Source organism: Urtica dioica, chromosome 8, assembly GCF_054948205.1.
Source record: "Urtica dioica subsp. dioica isolate 48M chromosome 8, U.dioica_male_clone48M_v1_H2, whole genome shotgun sequence".
In the NCBI taxonomy this organism is placed as follows: domain Eukaryota; kingdom Viridiplantae; phylum Streptophyta; class Magnoliopsida; order Rosales; family Urticaceae; genus Urtica; species Urtica dioica.
The window spans coordinates 2,252,749-2,271,107 of NC_142763.1; the positions used below are offsets into that span (position 1 = coordinate 2,252,749).

The following is an 18,359-nucleotide window of genomic DNA, read 5'->3' on the forward strand; positions in this document are numbered from 1 at the left end:
AAACTTAAAGTTATTTATTTATTTATTTATTTATAACGAACTTAAAGTTAATTAACTTTACATATATTGCACTCGCACGTCAATGGTAAGTTTGAGTTTAAAAGATTTTTCGACCGATTCGGTTATAAACATAAATAAATAAATAAATCATTATTAAAGGTACACTTGATTCTTGTAGGGACACATCACACATCCTCTCTATGTAAATAGTCAAACAACAAGAGCCTAAATGATGACGAACCAATAAAAAAGCCTAAAAACCATTTGTGTTTCGTCCTAGATTGCATCGATCGTCCAAAAACCTCCATCGCCATGGGAGAAGGAGTAGAAGAAGAAGAAGCTCAATCCTCTTCGGCCCCGCTACGTAAGCTCTTGATCATATACACATTATTCTCAATAATTATACGATAATAATAAATAAATCGTTTTTGTTTTGTTTAGTATTAGTGGGAGAAGATTTTCCGGGAGAGAACTCGGCGGTGGAGCAAGTGGCTCTGACGGTTCCGACGACGGACGACACGTCATTGCCGGTGATGACTTTCCGGATGTGGTTTCTGGGGACTTTATCGTGCGCTCTTTTGTCGTTTCTGAACCAGTTTTTCTGGTACCGGAAAGAGCCTCTGTCAATAACGGCCATCTCGGCACAGATCGCGGTGGTGCCGCTGGGCCGGCTCATGGCGGCGGGTCTCACGCGCCGGCGGTTTCTCCGAGGCACGCGCTGGGAGTTCACGCTCAACCCCGGGCCGTTCAACGTGAAGGAGCACGTGCTCATCACCATCTTCGCCAACTCCGGCGCCGGAACCGTCTACGCCATCCACGTCATCACCGTCGTCAAGATCTTCTACAGGAAGAACATGTCCTTCTTTGTCTCCTTGATAGTCGTTTTGACCACCCAGGTAAGTAAGTAATCAATGAGGAAATATTATTATTTTATTTAATCGGGGAAATAATATTATTGAAGAGAGAAAGAGAGAGACGGGCATAATTATACGCAATGAATTATTAAATTAAATGTGATTTTTTTTTTATTTTTTTTTATGCATGGAAATTGAAATTGAAATGAATGGTAGGTGTTGGGATTCGGATGGGCTGGAATTTTTAGAAGATATTTAGTGGAGCCGGCAGCCATGTGGTGGCCAGCCAATTTGGTTCAAGTTTCTCTTTTCAGGTTAATTTTCCTATTTCTCTTTCGCCTCAACTAATTTTTTTTATCATTTTTTTTATCATTTTTTATTCATACCTTTATTATAATTGTTTATATTGAATATTTAAACATAAATTAAAAAAAAAGTTAAATCTTTATAATTAAGACATATCGTTATATCCGATTGAACTCACTTCTTAACATAGATTTCACAAGAAAGTGGTAATGTTATCCTTAACTATTATACAGTTTTATTTATCAATTATTGATGAAGGACTTGCCTATGTCGTGATAAATAATGGATGTATTATATTTAGTGGTTATATATTTTTTCAATTAATTTTTCAAGTTGAATAGTTTTTGTTTTTTTTTTCTTTCTCGGAGAGGTTATATGGTGTATTTGATGAGTGATTGAAGTACGCATCCACACACACACACACCACGTTGTTGATAACGTGATTGAGAGACCAGTCTTTTAATTAAGATACACGTTTTACACTCTATGACCATAAAATAGAAGGAAATTAAACACATAGAAACAGCCAAGGCTAAATAAGCATACATTTGCACGTCTTCTATATAACTCTGAAAGAATTTAAAGTGTGAAATGGAAGTAGATTGCTGTTTAATGCTTGCTGTATATATCCTATCTTCTAGTGTGCTCTATGTCGCCGAGGAGCCGGAGATTAGACTTAGAGGGGCTAAATGCAAATTGTTGAACTGTCCAGGGTTAGATATCGGCATAATACCAAAAATTTACTAGTACAAATATTATATATATAGTCTCTATAATAATCGACGGAAATAAAAAGAGCGAGATGTTATATTTTACCCAACTTTAATATTCTCTTTAGGTTACTCTTTTCCCCGTTATGACTCTCATACCCTCACTCCTTTCTCACCCTTACTGTTGGTTCTCTCTCGTGTATGCATGTAATATTACAACAACACAAAAGGTAATACAAAAATGGCTTATTGGGGCCCACATCATTGAAGCCAGTCACCTCACACAAATAAATAAGGAGGAAAAACTAAAATTTAACAGGAGAATATTTAAACATAAAGAGTTGAAGGCAAATTTTTAATTTAATGAAAAAAAAACTTAAGAGGGGCCAACTTCGAATTGTATAAGATAGATGAATTATAATAATAAGGGTTGATAATATCAGTAGGGAAATGTGACGGGCATTATTGCTATGGCGTATGTGTATTTATTATATTCGCCTACATGCTCTCTGTCTAAAAAAACAAATTATAGCACCTAATTTTTCTTATGGTGGTTGAGAATCAAAGTAAAATAGTCATAACGTATTTATGTATATATTTTGAATTGGTATTTAAGAAAATCAGAAGTTCATAGTCAAATGCTAATGTTCTGATATTATAAATGCCTGACTGACAATTACAACCAACTTGTTAGGTGACAGTAATGCGTGCTGTTATTAGGGCAAATATTGAAGTACTGAATGGTTTTTATCCGATTGACGTACGTGGTCAATACAAATCCCACATCTGAAGTTCTACAATATCACTCTCAAGTCACAACATGTCTTTGCTTTCCCTCATATTTAGAAATAGTATATTTTTTAGTTATATAGAGATAATCTTGCACACGCTACCTATTCTCACATTTGCATTTTTTTTAATTTAAATCAAGACTTATCGTTATTTATTAATTACCTGTATATGCATATACGTATGCTTGTGCATGATTTTGTATAGAAGAAAAAAATAGACAAATTTGATCTTTCTCGGACTCCAATAAAATTTGAAGAAAAATGGGATTAATAAATGTAAGTGTTCTGGGAAAAATGCCTCTCTACTCACTTGGTTGCCAATAAGATGATTGTTGACTATTAAAATTATAAATCAATGGCTATAAGATTTCTGTTGTACAACCATAGTACGTAATTACGTTCGTTTTGCTCATGTACATTGTTAATCTTTTTTATACCTACAGAGCTTTACACGAAAAAGAGGAACGTCATAAAGGGAGTGTGACACGTACACAGTTCTTCTTGATCGCCTTCGTTTGTAGCTTCGCTTACTATGTCTTCCCAGGCTATCTCTTCGAAATGTTGACCTCTCTGTCTTGGATATGTTGGATCTTCCCAAAGTCAGTGCTGGCTCAGCAACTCGGGTCAGGCCTTTCCGGGCTCGGAATGGGAGCTTTTGGGCTTGACTGGTCAACCATTTCGTCGTACCTCGGAAGCCCACTAGCGAGCCCGTGGTTCGCCACCGCCAACGTGGCAGTCGGATTCTTCCTCGTCATGTATGTGCTGACGCCAGCCTTTTATTGGCTCAATGTGTACGACGCCAAGACGTTCCCGATATTCTCGGACTCGCTGTTCACATCGGACGGTCAGAAGTACAACATCACGTCCATAGTGGACTCCAATTTCCATCTCGACATCGCCGCCTACGAAAGGGAAGGACCGTTGTACCTGAGCACGTTTTTCGCCATGACTTATGGCGTTGGTTTCGCAGCCCTCACGGCCACGATTATGCATGTTCTGTTGTTTCATGGAAAGTATGTCCCTCTGAACTTTTGAATTTTTTTTTTTTTTTTTTTACAGAAAATTAGAAAAATAGTCAATTTAAACGTTTGACATTGCTATTTATTTATCTAAGATTTACGTGTTAAAGTTGTTATTTACCTAAGATTTACCAAACGTTGGCTATTTAGCAATGTCCAACGTTTATTTTGGCTATTTTCCTAATGAACCATTTTTTATGGCTTATGCGTTTAGTCTAATATTAAATAATTTTTTTATATGTCCACCTGAATAATTGTTTATTTTTTCCTCGTACAGACCTCTTATAAAAGTTAGAATTATTTTTTAAAATCAAATTTGTCCTCTTGACTATAATTCATGGCTCCGCCACTACCGACAACAATTAACAATTTTTTCGGTTTTTTTATTATAAATTGTATTATAAATTGGAAAATTGCAGGGAAATTTGGGAGCAGAGCAAATCAAGCTTTGGGGAGAAAAGCATGGACATACACACAAAGCTGATGAGAAGGTACAAGGAAGTGCCAGAGTGGTGGTTTATAGTCATCCTCATCTTGAACATTGGAGTCACCGTGTTCTCGTGCGAGTACTACAAGGACCAGCTTCAGCTGCCTTGGTGGGGTGTCTTACTAGCTTGTGCCATCGCCTTCTTCTTCACACTTCCCATCGGGATTATAACCGCCATCACAAATCAGGTAGCGCGACTCACTATTATACTTACTTACTTGACTAGCTAATTAATCAAAGACTCGTATGATATGATATGGTATGAAATATTGGACAGAGTCCGGGGATAAACATCATAACGGAGTACGTGATAGGATACATATACCCGGGATATCCGGTGGCGAACATGTGCTTCAAGGTGTACGGGTACATCAGCATGACACAAGCCATCACGTTTCTCCAAGACTTCAAGCTCGGCCACTACATGAAGATCCCTCCCCGGACCATGTTCATGGCTCAGGTGGTCGGGACTCTGATAGCCGCGTTCGTGTACTTGGGGACCGCGTGGTGGCTCATGGAGAGTATCACCGACATATGCCAGGCAAGGACGGATATAGTTTTACCTTAATTTACAATTTGGCCCCCTCTTAAAATGTTATTTTTTTAAAATTAAAATTATACAAATTGAAACTAATTGATTAGTAAAATAGTTAAAGTTTCAAATTTTCAGCAGAGTAGCCAAAGTTACATTGTCAAAAATATTTTTGACAACAGGATTTAAAAATTTGTCGATTATTATAAGCAATTTATCACTTTCAAAAAAATTAATCCTATGGTCAATTTTTTTTATGAATTCTGATTATTCCACACTTTTTTTATACTCTGTCCTTGATCCCAGGACACGTCGTCGCTTTGGACGTGCCCGAGCGACACGGTGTTTTACGACGCATCGGTGATATGGGGGCTGATCGGGCCCCGCAGGATCTTCGGGGACCTGGGGACGTACTCGGCGGTGAACTGGTTCTTCCTCGGGGGAGCGGTGGCGCCGGTGCTGGTGTGGGCGGCGACAAAGGCGTTCCCGGGGCAGGAGTGGATAAGGCTCGTCAACATGCCGGTCATGATCGGGGCCACGGGGATGATGCCCCCGGCCACGGCAGTGAACTACACCACGTGGGTGCTCGCTGGCTTCCTCTCGGGATTCGTGGTGTACCGCTACAGGCCCGAGTGGTGGCGCCGCCACAACTACGTCCTCTCGGGGGCTCTCGACGCAGGGCTCGCCTTCATGGGCGTGCTCTTGTACTTCTCGCTTGGGATCGAAGAAATCAGCCTCGACTGGTGGGGGAACGATCTCGATGGATGTCCTTTGTCTTCTTGCCCTACCGCCAAAGGGGTTCTCGTCCAAGGTTGTCCCGTTTACACCTGATCTCTGGAAACGAACGTTGTACATATAACAACAATGGAATGAAATTCTTCCAATGTCTCTTGTATTATTCGCATAAATATTGATACAGGTCAAAGCCTTCGTTTATCTTACCCCATTTATTATCATGCGTTGTACATTTACATCATAATTAATTGTCTGTGAAGATACATATGAAAATGCAAGAGTTTGAAACTATAAAAACTTATCAACTGTCTTCCATTTCGATCTGGAAGCTCTGCGCAAGCAGTCCTTCATGAAATCGGACTGCGAAGCCGTGTATTGTTTGAGCTTCTCACGTTTCGCTTTGCAATCCGCCAACTCGGACTCTAATTCCACGATCTTGCGGTTTAGCCTTTGCTCGGTGTCCTCCTTCAACCTAGGCGCTTCGAAACCCAGAAAAGTGGACAAGAAAGACTCTTGGAAGCGGTCCAACTCCAATATTTTGAAGCCCGCAATCTTCTTAGCAAAGCTTAAATTAGAAAACAAGAACTTCACATCGTCTATGCTCATGTCCTGAGCCATAGTGTTGCACATTTTATTCACCGCTTGACATAAATGAGTAGCGGCAATGCTCTTTAAGTGCGGTGAGACAGCCGAGCCCTCGCCAAGATCGCCGTGCTTGTGGATCAACATTTTTAGATCAGATGCCAGATCCCATGGTACCATGTACCCTTCAACATCCATAGCCTTCATTCTCAGATACTTGTCTTCTACCTTGGCGAATTTCAGGGGTATGTCATGAGAGAACTTTGAGCACAGCTCGGAGAAGATCGTTGAGTTTAGGTGGAAAATGTCATCGACAATATTGACGTCAATGATTTTATGCTCTATAAAGAAAACTCATGAGCCGTCTATTGTGGTCCAATACTATTGGCGCACGCTGCGTGTATGAAGAAGCGAACGGTTTGAGGAGTGGGCCCGCCGCCGTGGATCCATTCGTAAAAGGGATCGGTGCCCACGAGCTTACCGCAGTAGAAGCACATACTTTCCAGCTTGTAGACACCGAGCCTGAGCCTGCCGCCGTAGCACATGGGTAGCCGGAGATCGTCTCCGGCAACTTGGCGCAACCCTTGTGGGCAGGCCCGGCCTAAGGGTGAGGCGAGTGGGGCAAAGGCCCAAGGCCCCCTCCCAAGGAAGGCTTTTTTTTTTAGTACTTTTAAAAAAAAAAAATAGTCAGCAACAAGACAGCCTCATTAAGGCCCGTTTGGACTGTATTATGGTAGACAATAAAGTCACATTAAAACCCTTTTTGTGCTGCTTTAAAGTCCACCAATGCTACAAAAGACATGATTTATTGTTGTTCTTGTTACTAGTTAATAAGATTTACTGTCGGGTAATAAGATTTATTATTTTTCTTGTTACCGTTAATATTGTTTACTCTGACAGTTAATAATAACACTCTTAAGGGTATTATTGGAATATTGGAATGTTATTATAACAAATTGACTATTTTCCTAAATATGTTAATAGTTGGGCTATAATTTTAAAATAGGGGCTATTTGAGCTAGATACCTAGCCCGCCCTTTATTATACATTAAATTAATTCTTAATTATTTTGTATTTTATAATGACCCAAATATATTTGAGAAATTAATATACTTAATTCAAGTTATTAAAAATTAAAAAATTCAAACATTTTTTATACCGTTAACGTGGTATTTTGCTGCCCTATTTATACTTCCTAATTCAACCTATTTATACTTCCTAATTCAACCTATTTATACTTCCTAATTCAATTTATTCTACATTCATCAGTGTCGCACAAAAAAATAGAAGTTCAAAAGAAAAAAACTATCAAGAGAAATTTATACCAAAAAAAATAAATAAATAAATAAATAAACTAAAGATTTAATTTGCATCTCAAAAAACAAGAAAAATAAATTTTGTATAAATTTTTTCTATTTTGAAATACGATTTTTGTAATTGAGTTGTATTGTAAGTTCATATTTGATATTTTGTTTAATAATAATTTTGTATATGTTTTTTTTTTTAAATTCATCTAAATAGAGTTATAAAAAGCCCTTTTTTGTCTCTTGCTCAAGGCCCCAATTTTTCTTGAGTCAGCTCTGCTTGTGGGCGGTGTAGGGGCAGCCGATGCAGACGAAGCAAACCTTTGAGCTCCGCTATGAACAGCCCGCACTTCGCGCAAGTATAACTTGCTGCGTAAACCCTTCTTCTTTGTATTCCAATCCATGGATTGACCTTTCACTTTCATCACCATCTTGACATCTTCTAATTCAAGAAGATTAAGGTCCTTCGTGTCATCATGTAATATCTCCATAACTGATCGTTAATTCGTGTTTCTTCTTAATTTATGTATTTTTTTTTATATCACATTTATTTGGTGTGTCTCTGTCCCAGCATTGAAATATTCAGTTATCCCATATAAATGGATATATTCATTACGTTGCTTCTAATTGCCTAAAGTGAGTTATTTGCTTGGCCATGATAGCGAGCCAAGTATTGTACCATTATTCATATATGGAACATCTAAATTCCTTTATTTTCTTGCTCCATTGTGCTGTAAATAAAGAAAACATTAGGCACAAGCCATGTTGTATATGCCTTTCTGAATCATCAACTACCACTAGAACAAAAGTCGCATTCAAAAGTCCTTTAGATGTGACAAATTAAAAATCACATATTTAGTCCTTAACTCTTGCTACTGGAAGCGATTAGTCGCATCTGCTGTCGCATCGATAAGGATACCATGACAACTTAGATGGCAGGAAGTTAGAGCTTAGGATGCGACTGTCGCATCCAAAACCCTTTCTCGCGCTTTGACGCGCGGGTTATCCTTGATGTGAATTTGTCTCATCTATTTTATTTATTTATCTTTTTTTTTTAATTTATATATTGAATATAAATAAAAATAAAATAAATTCGAAAATATTATAAAATAGAGTATAAATCTAAAACGGAAAATAAATATTTATAACAGAATAGAAAATATCTTTGACGAATAGGTGGACGAGAAATGAATATATTTTTCTCAATGTGAGTGACGCATAATGGATAATTCTGACCATACTTAACGTAGTAACCAAGTGTGCTATCATCACAAATTGTACTTAGAGATCATCAATTCTATTTAGATCGAAAAAGAACTTATCCACGTTAAATACCTCGTATAGCTTATCTAATAGCTCCCCAAACTTCATGCTATTCTGAATTTCCATGACATGAGTAATACTCCCTTTAAACGCGGCCATTTCAACATTTTTGAGACCCCAAATTCCATCAAACATGACAATAACACCACGGAAATATGTAGAATTCAACAACAATTAATACCATTTTTACATTAGTTCTGTCGCTGATGTCGCAACCTGTTGCAAACTGCCGCAATATGCTACAAATTGAGTTTAACTGCCGCATCATGATGCAACCCGTCGCAGGCTGCCGCCGACTTGTAGGGGCAGCCGTTGCAGGCAAAGCAACCTTCCCGCTAGCTCCACTACTATGAATCACCCAGACTCCACGCATTTTTATTTTTTATTTTTTTTATAAACCCTTCTTCCATGTAATCCAACCCATGGATAATTGATCTTTTGTTTCCATGTAATTCCCACTGATTAAGATCCTCTGTGTCTTGGTGTATTATCTCCATAATTAGTCCTCATGACACACGTACGTACATCTATATGTATGGATAATTTGATTAGTTTGCTTTCTTATTGTCTAAAGTGAGTTATTTATTCGCTTGGCCATCATAACACGCCAATTAATTATGCTATAGATCCGTTGCAAGATACGAATTTCATTCTTATTTATATTTCAATTTTTTTACGCACTTTATTTCATCATTCCCACTGATACAATATTCCTAAACACTCTACAAAAACCCTGGCAAACAACACAGGTTTTTTCATATTCATAAATCATTTCACCATTCAAGTTGTGATAAATACAACTACACATAAAAATATATAAATATAATAAGTATTGTGGTTGAATTGTAATTGTTATGCCGTCTTTTTCTTATGGTAAAAAAACGACGCCCCAATCGCCAAAAACGACGTTACGATATAAAAGGACAGTTTAGTCAAATACGCATGACTAAAAAAAACCAAGCATCAATCAAGCGCCAACCAAGCATCAACCAAGCGCCAAGCACCGATTTTTTCCTAGAAATAGTTCATTCATTCTCAACTCAAGGGGGGACGACGGAGAATCCTCTCAACTCTCATTATTCTCTTCTCCACTCCAAGATCTTACGACGGGGACGGCTGAACCACTGCCGAGCAACGTCGTCGAGCACCGCGAACCTCCGGTGAGCCCCACGAAGCCCTCGTGCCCGCGAGCCACAGCGAAACCTCGGGCCAGCGAGCACCGTGAAGCCTCGGGTCGGCAAGCCATTCGAAGTCTTGCGCCGGTGAACCACCATAAAGCCCCGTGCCGGCGAACCGCCATGAAGACCAACGCCACCTCTCAGGTCCCATGACCAACCGTTGGGTCCTGTGACCCCCGTCAAACAAGTCACAAGGCCAAGGGGGTTGAAGGGCGTGCTATCGCCGCGTCGTTGGGTCCCCATGACCCTCCATCAGGTCCCGCGACCCATGGGTACTTCTCAATAATATCTGGAAAATCACCTCCAGACGAGCTCGACCCCAAGGCGAGCTCGACCCCCAGGCGAGCTCAACCCCCAAGCAGGCTCGACCCCCAGGCGAGCTCGACCCCCTAGGCGAGCTCGACCCCCCAGGCGAGCTCGACCCCCCAGGCGACCTCCAGGCCAGGCCCGACCTCCGACCAGGGTCGACCTCCAGGCCAGACCTCCAGGCGAGATCGACCCCCAGGCGAGCTCGACCTCCAGGCAGGCTCGACCTCCAGCCAGGGCCGACCACCAGGCGAGACCACTCGACGAGGCGACGAGCCACGAGATAGCGTCCCCGACGGACCACTCGACGAGGCGACGAGACACGAGATAGCGTCCCCGACGGACCACTCGACGAGGCGACGAGCCACGAGATAGCGTCCCCGACGGACCACTCGACGAGGCGACGAGCCACGAGATAGCGTCCCCGATGGACCACTCGGCGAGGCGACGAACCACGAGATAGCGTCTCCGACGAACCACTCGGCGAGGCGATGAGCCACGAGATAGCGTCTCCGACGGATCACTCGACCTGAACTACGTCATGACCTGATCCCGCAAAGCGGGTACGTAGGCAGCTCACGAAGAGCACGGTCACGCCCCCCATTCACCATCCAGCCAGGGTCGACCTCCAGGCGAGCTCGACCCCCCAGGCGAGCTCGACCTCCAGCCAGGGTCGACCTCCAGGCGAGCTCGACCCCATAGGCGAGCTCGACCTCCAGCCAGGGTCGACCCCCAGGCGAGCTTGACCCCTTAGGCGAGCTCGACCTCCAGGCGAGCTCGACCCCCCGGGCGACCTCCGGGCGAGCTCAACCTCCAGGCAGGGGCGATCTCCAGCCGAGCTCGACCCCCAGGCGAGCTCACCCTCCAGGCAGGGGCGATCTCAAGGCGAGCTCGACCTCCAGCCGAGCTCGACCCCCCCAGGCGAGCTCACTCTCCAGGCAGGGGCGATCTCTAGGCGAGCTCGACTCTCCAGCCGAGCTCGACCCCCAGGCGAGCTCAACCTCCAGGCAGGGGCGACCTCCAGGCGAGCTCGACCCCCCCAGGCGGGCTCCCTCCAGGCAGGGCGACCTCCAGGCGAGCTCAACCTCCAGGCAGGGGCGATCTCCAGGCGAGCTCGACCTCCAGCCGAGCTCGACCCCCCAGGCGAGCTCACTCTCCAGGCAGGGGCGATCACTAGGCGAGCTCGACTCTCCAGCCGAGCTCGACCCCCAGGCGAGCTCAACCTCCAGGCAGGGGCGACCCCCAGGCAAGCTCACCCCCCAGGCAGGAGCGATCCCCAGGCGAGCTCGACCTCCAGCCGAGCTTAACCTCCAGACGAGCTCGACCCTCCAGGCGAGCTCGACCTCCCAGCAAGACCGACCTCCAGGCGAGCTCGACCCCTCCAGGCGAGCTCGACCCCCCCAGGCGAGCTCGACCCCCAGGCGAGCTCGACCTCCAGGCCAGGAATCTAAGACGAAGAACGCTTTCCCGACGAAGAAGAAGGCAAAGCATCGTTTCCCTCTTTACGATTCTAAGATCCTCTGTAGCTCCTGGACGCTTTGGGCTTTGTCCCGAACTTCCTTGAGCCCTTTGGACTCTCGAAAAGTAATTTGGGCCGACCCAATACTAGGCACGTGACTATTTCAGGCACGTCACGTGTCCTCGAATGTTAAATCCAAAAAACGGCTTAACAGTAATTATTTTTTTTTTTAAAACGTGGACGATACCACGAAATTTTATTAATAAGCACTCACTTGTGGCGGAGAAAAACCGTGGTTACAGAGATATTTCTTAACAAATAAACAGAAAAAAAGAAGAAGGTAAAGAATATAGATTACACAATTTTTTTATGATATCTATATCCCGTGCCATCTTTTACAATCAAATATCGAATATGAGTTGGTAAACTATCATAATTAAAAATAGTAAAATCATCCAAAGAAAAACCAAGCTTACTAAGCGAGTCAGCGACTATGTTCTCCTCTCGATACACATGTTTGATGCAAACGTTCGTTAAGGCTTTCGAGATCATGTTCCATCGACACCCAATATATCAAGGAGGCTTTCGAGATCAGGCTTTCGAGGTTGAATTGTAATTAGATAAACTAATTTTATATTTTTACAACTTCACTTCAAAATAGAGTGAAATGAACGGAGTTTCTCTATTCATTGACTCCATAATATAGAATGAGAAATGGAGTTGAATGAAGCAAATCAAACTCCATTTTTTCACATCCCACTTCACTATATAGAGTGGGTTGACGGCGATACTCTTACGATTAAGAATAATTGCCGAGTTCAAAATTGATAAAGTAGTGGTTATATAATAAACTTGGTAAATTTGGTCTATGTATGTTAATATCCGTATGTTAAGGTGTAACGGTTCGGGAAATTGAATTAATCTTTGTTTATGTATGTAAGTTTTGGTATATTTGCATTTTAATATTTTATGCAGAGAGCGTCTATGGTTTTTTTTTTTTTTTTTTTTTTTTAATTTCGCGTGTACATGTGTGTACGAAGTAACAACCTAGTTTCATATCTCACTTCCTGCGCAAATAATCAACCATAAGACACAATCCGTGAAGAAAATCACCAATGAGAACACCCTGAGATATTTCTTCTCACATTCCAGCAATCTCTCTCTTTCTGTCACGAATAATCTCTACGTGTTTCTCTCTCTATCTCATTATATTTATTAGACATTTTCAAGGTCTGACAACTTATATACCTTCTCTTTCCCTTTTGGATAGCGAGATACCTTTCGTAATCTGTCCTTTAGCTCTTATATTTTTATGTTGATCCTAGCAATGTTCAAAATATCGGGATATATCGGTGATATATCGCCGATATATCGTTTTTTGAAGAGTCTCGGTAAAATATCCGTTGTAATCGTTATCGTTTTATAAATATCGGTAAAATATCGATGATATATCGACAAAATATCGTTTAGTTAAAAAATCCAAAATATCGATAAATATCGACAAAATATCGTCCAAATTTGAAAATATCGTTTTTTTTAATTTTTTTTATTTTATTTTTTATTTATTATTTCTTATTATTTATACATTTTACTTATTAATTTTACTTAGTATAATGATATTATCAATATTTCTTTATTTATATTTTATTATACATATAAATATATGTATGATACATAACGTATTATATATATAATATCTATACTAAATTACTAATAGACTAAATAATTAAATATATAATACTATTCTTTTTTTTATTATTTTAAAGAATATTTGTAATGTAGTAGAAAAAATATTACAATTTCTTTGAAAAAATATTTTATTACATTTTTTAAAATTGAGAAAGTAATGTAAATATTAATAATGTATATCTATAAGAAAAAAGTTATAGCTTATAGGTATATTTTAAATTTGATTGTTTTATTAGAAATTTAAAAATATAAATAGTGATACATATTTTATTATATTTTGTTATAAGATTTTTGTCGATATATCCGTCGATAATCGATATATCATCGATATATCACCGATATAATCGGTAGTCGGTATTAAAATTGTTATAGAATATCCGTTGATATATCCGTCGATACTCGATATATCCGTAAAATCAGAACCTCGGTATGGGTATCGGTATCGATATTTTGAACAATTGATCCTACGTACAATAATCACGTGAGCAATTTCTCTTTAGAATCCCTTTTTATCCTTCTATTAAACCCCCAAAATCAATTGTTTAAGCGATTCAAACCATAAAATTTCAAATAATATAAAATTAAGTCAGACATAATAAAGGGCTTCACGTGCACGTGATTGGCTGGTTGAAAGTCCAGAATGGGTCATCAACATGTCTTCAGTGGAAAAAAGTGAACATCAGAGACAATTGTTAGGAAGAAGCCAAAGACAGTACATAATCTAGTGGAAAAAGCCAAAGAAAAGAAAAAGAAGTGATTCGTCCTGGTCTAAAATAGTATATAATACTTCGCTTGCTATATCAGGAAAGCGAATAACTTTCTTTAGGCAAATTAGAAGCAACCTGATCATCATATATATATCTACCATTGAAAAAGACTTAGAACTCAATATCTACTTCACTAAGTAGACATAATAATAATAATAACAGTAATCTACGATGCGCAACCAGATAATACACGAGACAGACGAAACCCGCTCTCTTCATCTCAGCGAAGAAGAAGAAGACGACGACGGCGGCGAAAGCAAAAGGTCGATCCATGGATTGGAATACATACAAGAAGGGTTTTCCCTGAAGATGGACTGCGTGAAGTGTGGGTTTCAGATATCGGAGCAAGAAGGTTGCTTCGCCTGCCGGGGCTGCCCCTACACCGCCCACAAGGCCTGCGCCAGGCTGCCGGAGACCATCTCCGGCCACCCCTTCGTCGCCGCCGGCGACGGCAAGCTCGTCCTCTCGGCCTGCACCGCGGTCTCGCCCTGCTACTATTGCCGGGAGGCCGTGCACGCCCGCCGCGGCGACGATCCCTACTACGCCGGCCCCCGCGGCCTCACCATGCACGCCACGTGTGCGCTGATTCCGCTTCCGGCGATCAGGTCCGGCGGCGACGCCGGCGACCGCCGGATCTTCTGCCACCGAAGCGCGATGGCTCTGGTGGAGGACGAAGAGGATGAGACCGCCGTGTGCTTCTCCTGCGGGGCCTCGCTGTGGGGCATCGCGGCGTATCGCTGCTCTGGTGTCAGCCGATGCAAGATCTTCTTCCACAAGTCGTGCGCCGAGCTTCCCCGGACCACCCGGCACCCCAGCCACGGCGGGGGACACAACCTGAGGCTCGCGGTGGGCCCGCCCGAGACGTGCGGGGCGTGCGGGAAGATGGGCTGCAGGCAAGAGCCAAGGAAAAAATAACACAAAATAGCTCACAATTTATGTTGTTAATAACTTAAAACAAAAATATTGAAAACCTTATACTTGCACATTTTAGATATATTTCACTAATTTTTAACAAATCTCAACTATTTTACAAGCAGGACCGGCCCTAAACTAAAGCGAGCAAGGCTTGTACCTTGGGCCAAAAAAAAAATATTTTACATTTTTTGTCCTAAAAATTTACATTTTTGGCCTATTTTCTAGAAAATTTATACTTTTTACCTTGAAAATTTAAATTTTTATTAGTATTATAGGGCCTCAAAATATTGAATCGCCTAGAGTCCCCAGTGTGTTTGGGCCGGCCCTATTTACAAGTTGATTAATATCAAATGGTAATTATAGGGAAGTTTTTTTTTTCTTCTTATTCTTCTTAATTATGGCTATGTGATTGGGGGCAGGCACGTGTACTACTGCGAGAGGAGAAAGGGGATGGGCGGGACATACGGGGACGAGTGCGAGACGTTCACGTTGGGAGCGGAGTGCGCATTTCGCAGCACGAGCCTCTCGCACGGCCTCGTGACGAGCCACAGGCACGAGCTTTTCTTGGCGGAGGGCCACCCGGGGACTTTCCAATGCGACGGGTGTCGAAAGTCTTACAGCACCGGCGGCGACGCCGCCCCCGACGAAGTGCAGCGCTCGTGGGACGTCTCGTTCCGGTGCAGGGAGTGCGTGTTCAACCTCCACTTCCTGTGCGGCCCGCTGCCTTCTGCGGTCAAGTTTGAATTCCACATCCACCCTCTCCATCTCGTCGATCTGCTCATCGATGACGACTCTGGCGAGTATTGTTGTGACGTATGCGAGGAGGATCGAGATCCGCGGTTCCGTGTTTATCATTGTGCTGACTGCAAATTCGTTGCCCACGTACACTGCCTTCTTTCCGAGGTATGTTATATCATAGGTTAATCCTGGAAAATCTGAAGGAAAAAAAAAAATTGAGAATTTATTGAATTTCTTATATTGATAAGATTGATTACTATTTAAGGAAATAAAAATTGGGGGAAAATGTGTAGCTAAAAACGTTTTAATTTTTTTAATTTTTTTTTAAAACGAGTAGTGTCAAATAAAATGAAAAGTGTGTACTAGTCGTATGTGTGTCTCTCTTTTTACTCTTCCATTTCTCCCTCCTTAAAAAAATTAATAAAAAAAAATTAATTTCCATACGCAGTAGATAACTTTGCTGTTCGATCACATTTTCCTTCAAATTGTAATTTTCTATTGCAAAATCAGGGTTCCTAACTTGGCCTTGCAGAAAATATAAAACAGAGAATTTTGTCTGTAAGTTATATATTTGTACATTAACAAGTTTTGGGTTTTATGATCATCGCAGATAATGAAGTTGCTGAAAGAAGAAAGTGCTAAAAATGTTGAGTTCATGATGTTGGGAGAAAGCTCGGTGAATGGAGGCAGAGAAATCGAAAGCGTAAAAGCATTGTCGCCAATGATGAGTCTAGATGGTCTAACAGCGGAAGATTTGGAAAGTATAAGGTTTTTGATCCACAAATCAGATTCTTCAATAAATAAAACATTTAAAAACCAAGGTAGGAGGCTCATGAGTTTCCTCGACGACAATAAAGAGCATAAAACCGTAGACGTGGATATCATCAAAGACTTCTTCCATTTAAACTCCACAAACTTTTCCGAGCTGTGCTGGCAAATCGCTCATCTGAGACCCGGGGTGGTCTTCCAATTGGATGACAAGTATCTGAGAATGAAGGCCGTGGATGTTCGAGGCTACATGGTCCCTTGGGCTTTGGCGTCCGACCTAAAATTGTTGCTCCACAAGTACGGCGATCTGGGCGGGGACTCGGCTCTGACTCCTCAAAGGAAGAGCATCGCCGCTACTTTGCTGTGCGCAATCGTGAATAGAATGCGCAACACTATGGCTCAAGACATGACCATAGATGATATCAAGTTTTTGTTTATTAACTTGCACCGTACGAAAAAGATCGCCGGCTTCAAAGTGAGGGAGTGCGATTGTTTCGAGGAGTGTGTCATCACTACTTTCCTTGGTTTTGAAGCGATTAGGTTCGAGAAAGAGGCCAAGGAGAGTGTGGACCTCAAGATAGTGGAACTAGAGTCGGAGTTGGAGACTTGGAAAGAGAAACGCGAGAAGCTCGAAGAGTTTGCATCCACAAAGTCGGATTTCATGAAGAAGTGTCTTCGCAGAGCCTCGGGATCAAAATGGAAAACTATTTATAAATTGTTCTAGTTTCTAACGGGGTTTTATATTTTCTAATGTTATTTTTCCTTTTTTTTTTTTTTTTTATCAATTATGTTTCCTATTACTTTCCCCTTATTTTGAGTGTATTTTCTTTTACAGTGCATGAAAATGCAGATTTCTGACTATGTAATCTTACGTCTAACAAAGTGCTCAGTTTGGAAGTTTAAATTGTATCAACTATTTACCCACAATCTATAGTATTCTTCATCATTCCGTCCAAATTTTAATGAATTTTAGACAGCTAAATTCACATGCACGAAAATTAGCTAGATCAATAAAATATATATATATATATATATATATATATATATATAATATATATATGTGTGTTTTAAGAATTGGGCAATACTTTAAAAAAAATTCCTAAAATCAGGTTTATCAAATTCCTATTGACTAACTAAGCATGAACAAATTAACAATATTTTATGTTTAAAACAACATTAACCTCATTTTGTTGTTGTGCAACCACATGATTTCAAGAAACCATTAACCTAGATCTGTGAGAGAAATTGTTAATGGAACATTCACATATATCTTATCTCCCCTATACTAATTATAAAATTATAAATAAGTATTAACTGTATAGTTACGACATTAAAGTTTAAATGTTATAACTATGATAAGATAACTAGAAAATCATGGGTGGGCTATATGCCTTGAAACCCATGAACATTCTACAAGTTACAACGAAGTAAGAAAAGAAAAAGAAAATGACCATTTGAAAATAATGGTATAGTGCTTTGCTTGCTAACTTGGGCAAACCTAAGCGAATAACTCTCACTTTAGGCAATGAAAAACAACCTGGTCATATTAACCATTTATATAAGGAGTGACACTTGTAAAAGTTAAGTAGTAAAAAAAAATTATTCTTGCAATTCCAATTAGTGTTACGTTTGGGTAAAAATGAGTGGGAGAGTCGGGGAGATCAAACAGGAGGTTGCAGAAACAGAAGTTAAAGGAAAAAAACAAATAATAACGTTGCTATTCTCTTGTTATTATGGATCGGCTGTTTTTGTAGTTTGGCAAAATTAGTTACCTTGACCACTTTAATCATTTTTGTTTCTGGTAGAATTAGACATATAGATCATTTAAACTTTTTACGTTAAAATTTAATCAAATTATTTAAAAATTAAGAAAATCATATAATTTAAGAGTTTATA

At 40.7% G+C, this 18,359-nt stretch overlaps 2 protein-coding genes across 3 annotated transcripts; both read left to right on the plus strand.

Moving 5' to 3' along the window:
• Positions 1-165: 165 nt before the first annotated feature.
• Positions 166-5,707, plus strand: LOC149387166 (oligopeptide transporter 7-like). 2 transcript variants are annotated; one of them, XM_089623844.1, is made up of 7 exons: positions 166-364; positions 442-896; positions 1,071-1,168; positions 3,105-3,674; positions 4,100-4,355; positions 4,445-4,708; positions 5,006-5,707. In XM_089623844.1, exons 1-7 carry the CDS (start codon positions 313-315, stop codon positions 5,528-5,530), a joined length of 2,220 nt encoding a protein of 739 aa, XP_089479970.1. In that variant the 5' UTR covers positions 166-312; the 3' UTR covers positions 5,531-5,707. The 2 variants fall into 2 exon arrangements, with proteins under 2 accessions (XP_089479970.1, XP_089479971.1); XM_089623845.1 differs by having other exon boundaries at positions 448-896.
• An 8,438-nt stretch (positions 5,708-14,145) lies between these two features.
• Positions 14,146-17,383, plus strand: LOC149387167 (uncharacterized). The gene is made up of 3 exons (XM_089623846.1): positions 14,146-14,935; positions 15,377-15,860; positions 16,306-17,383. Exons 1-3 carry the CDS (start codon positions 14,214-14,216, stop codon positions 17,185-17,187), a joined length of 2,088 nt encoding a protein of 695 aa, XP_089479972.1. The 5' UTR covers positions 14,146-14,213; the 3' UTR covers positions 17,188-17,383.
• Positions 17,384-18,359: the final 976 nt, after the last annotated feature.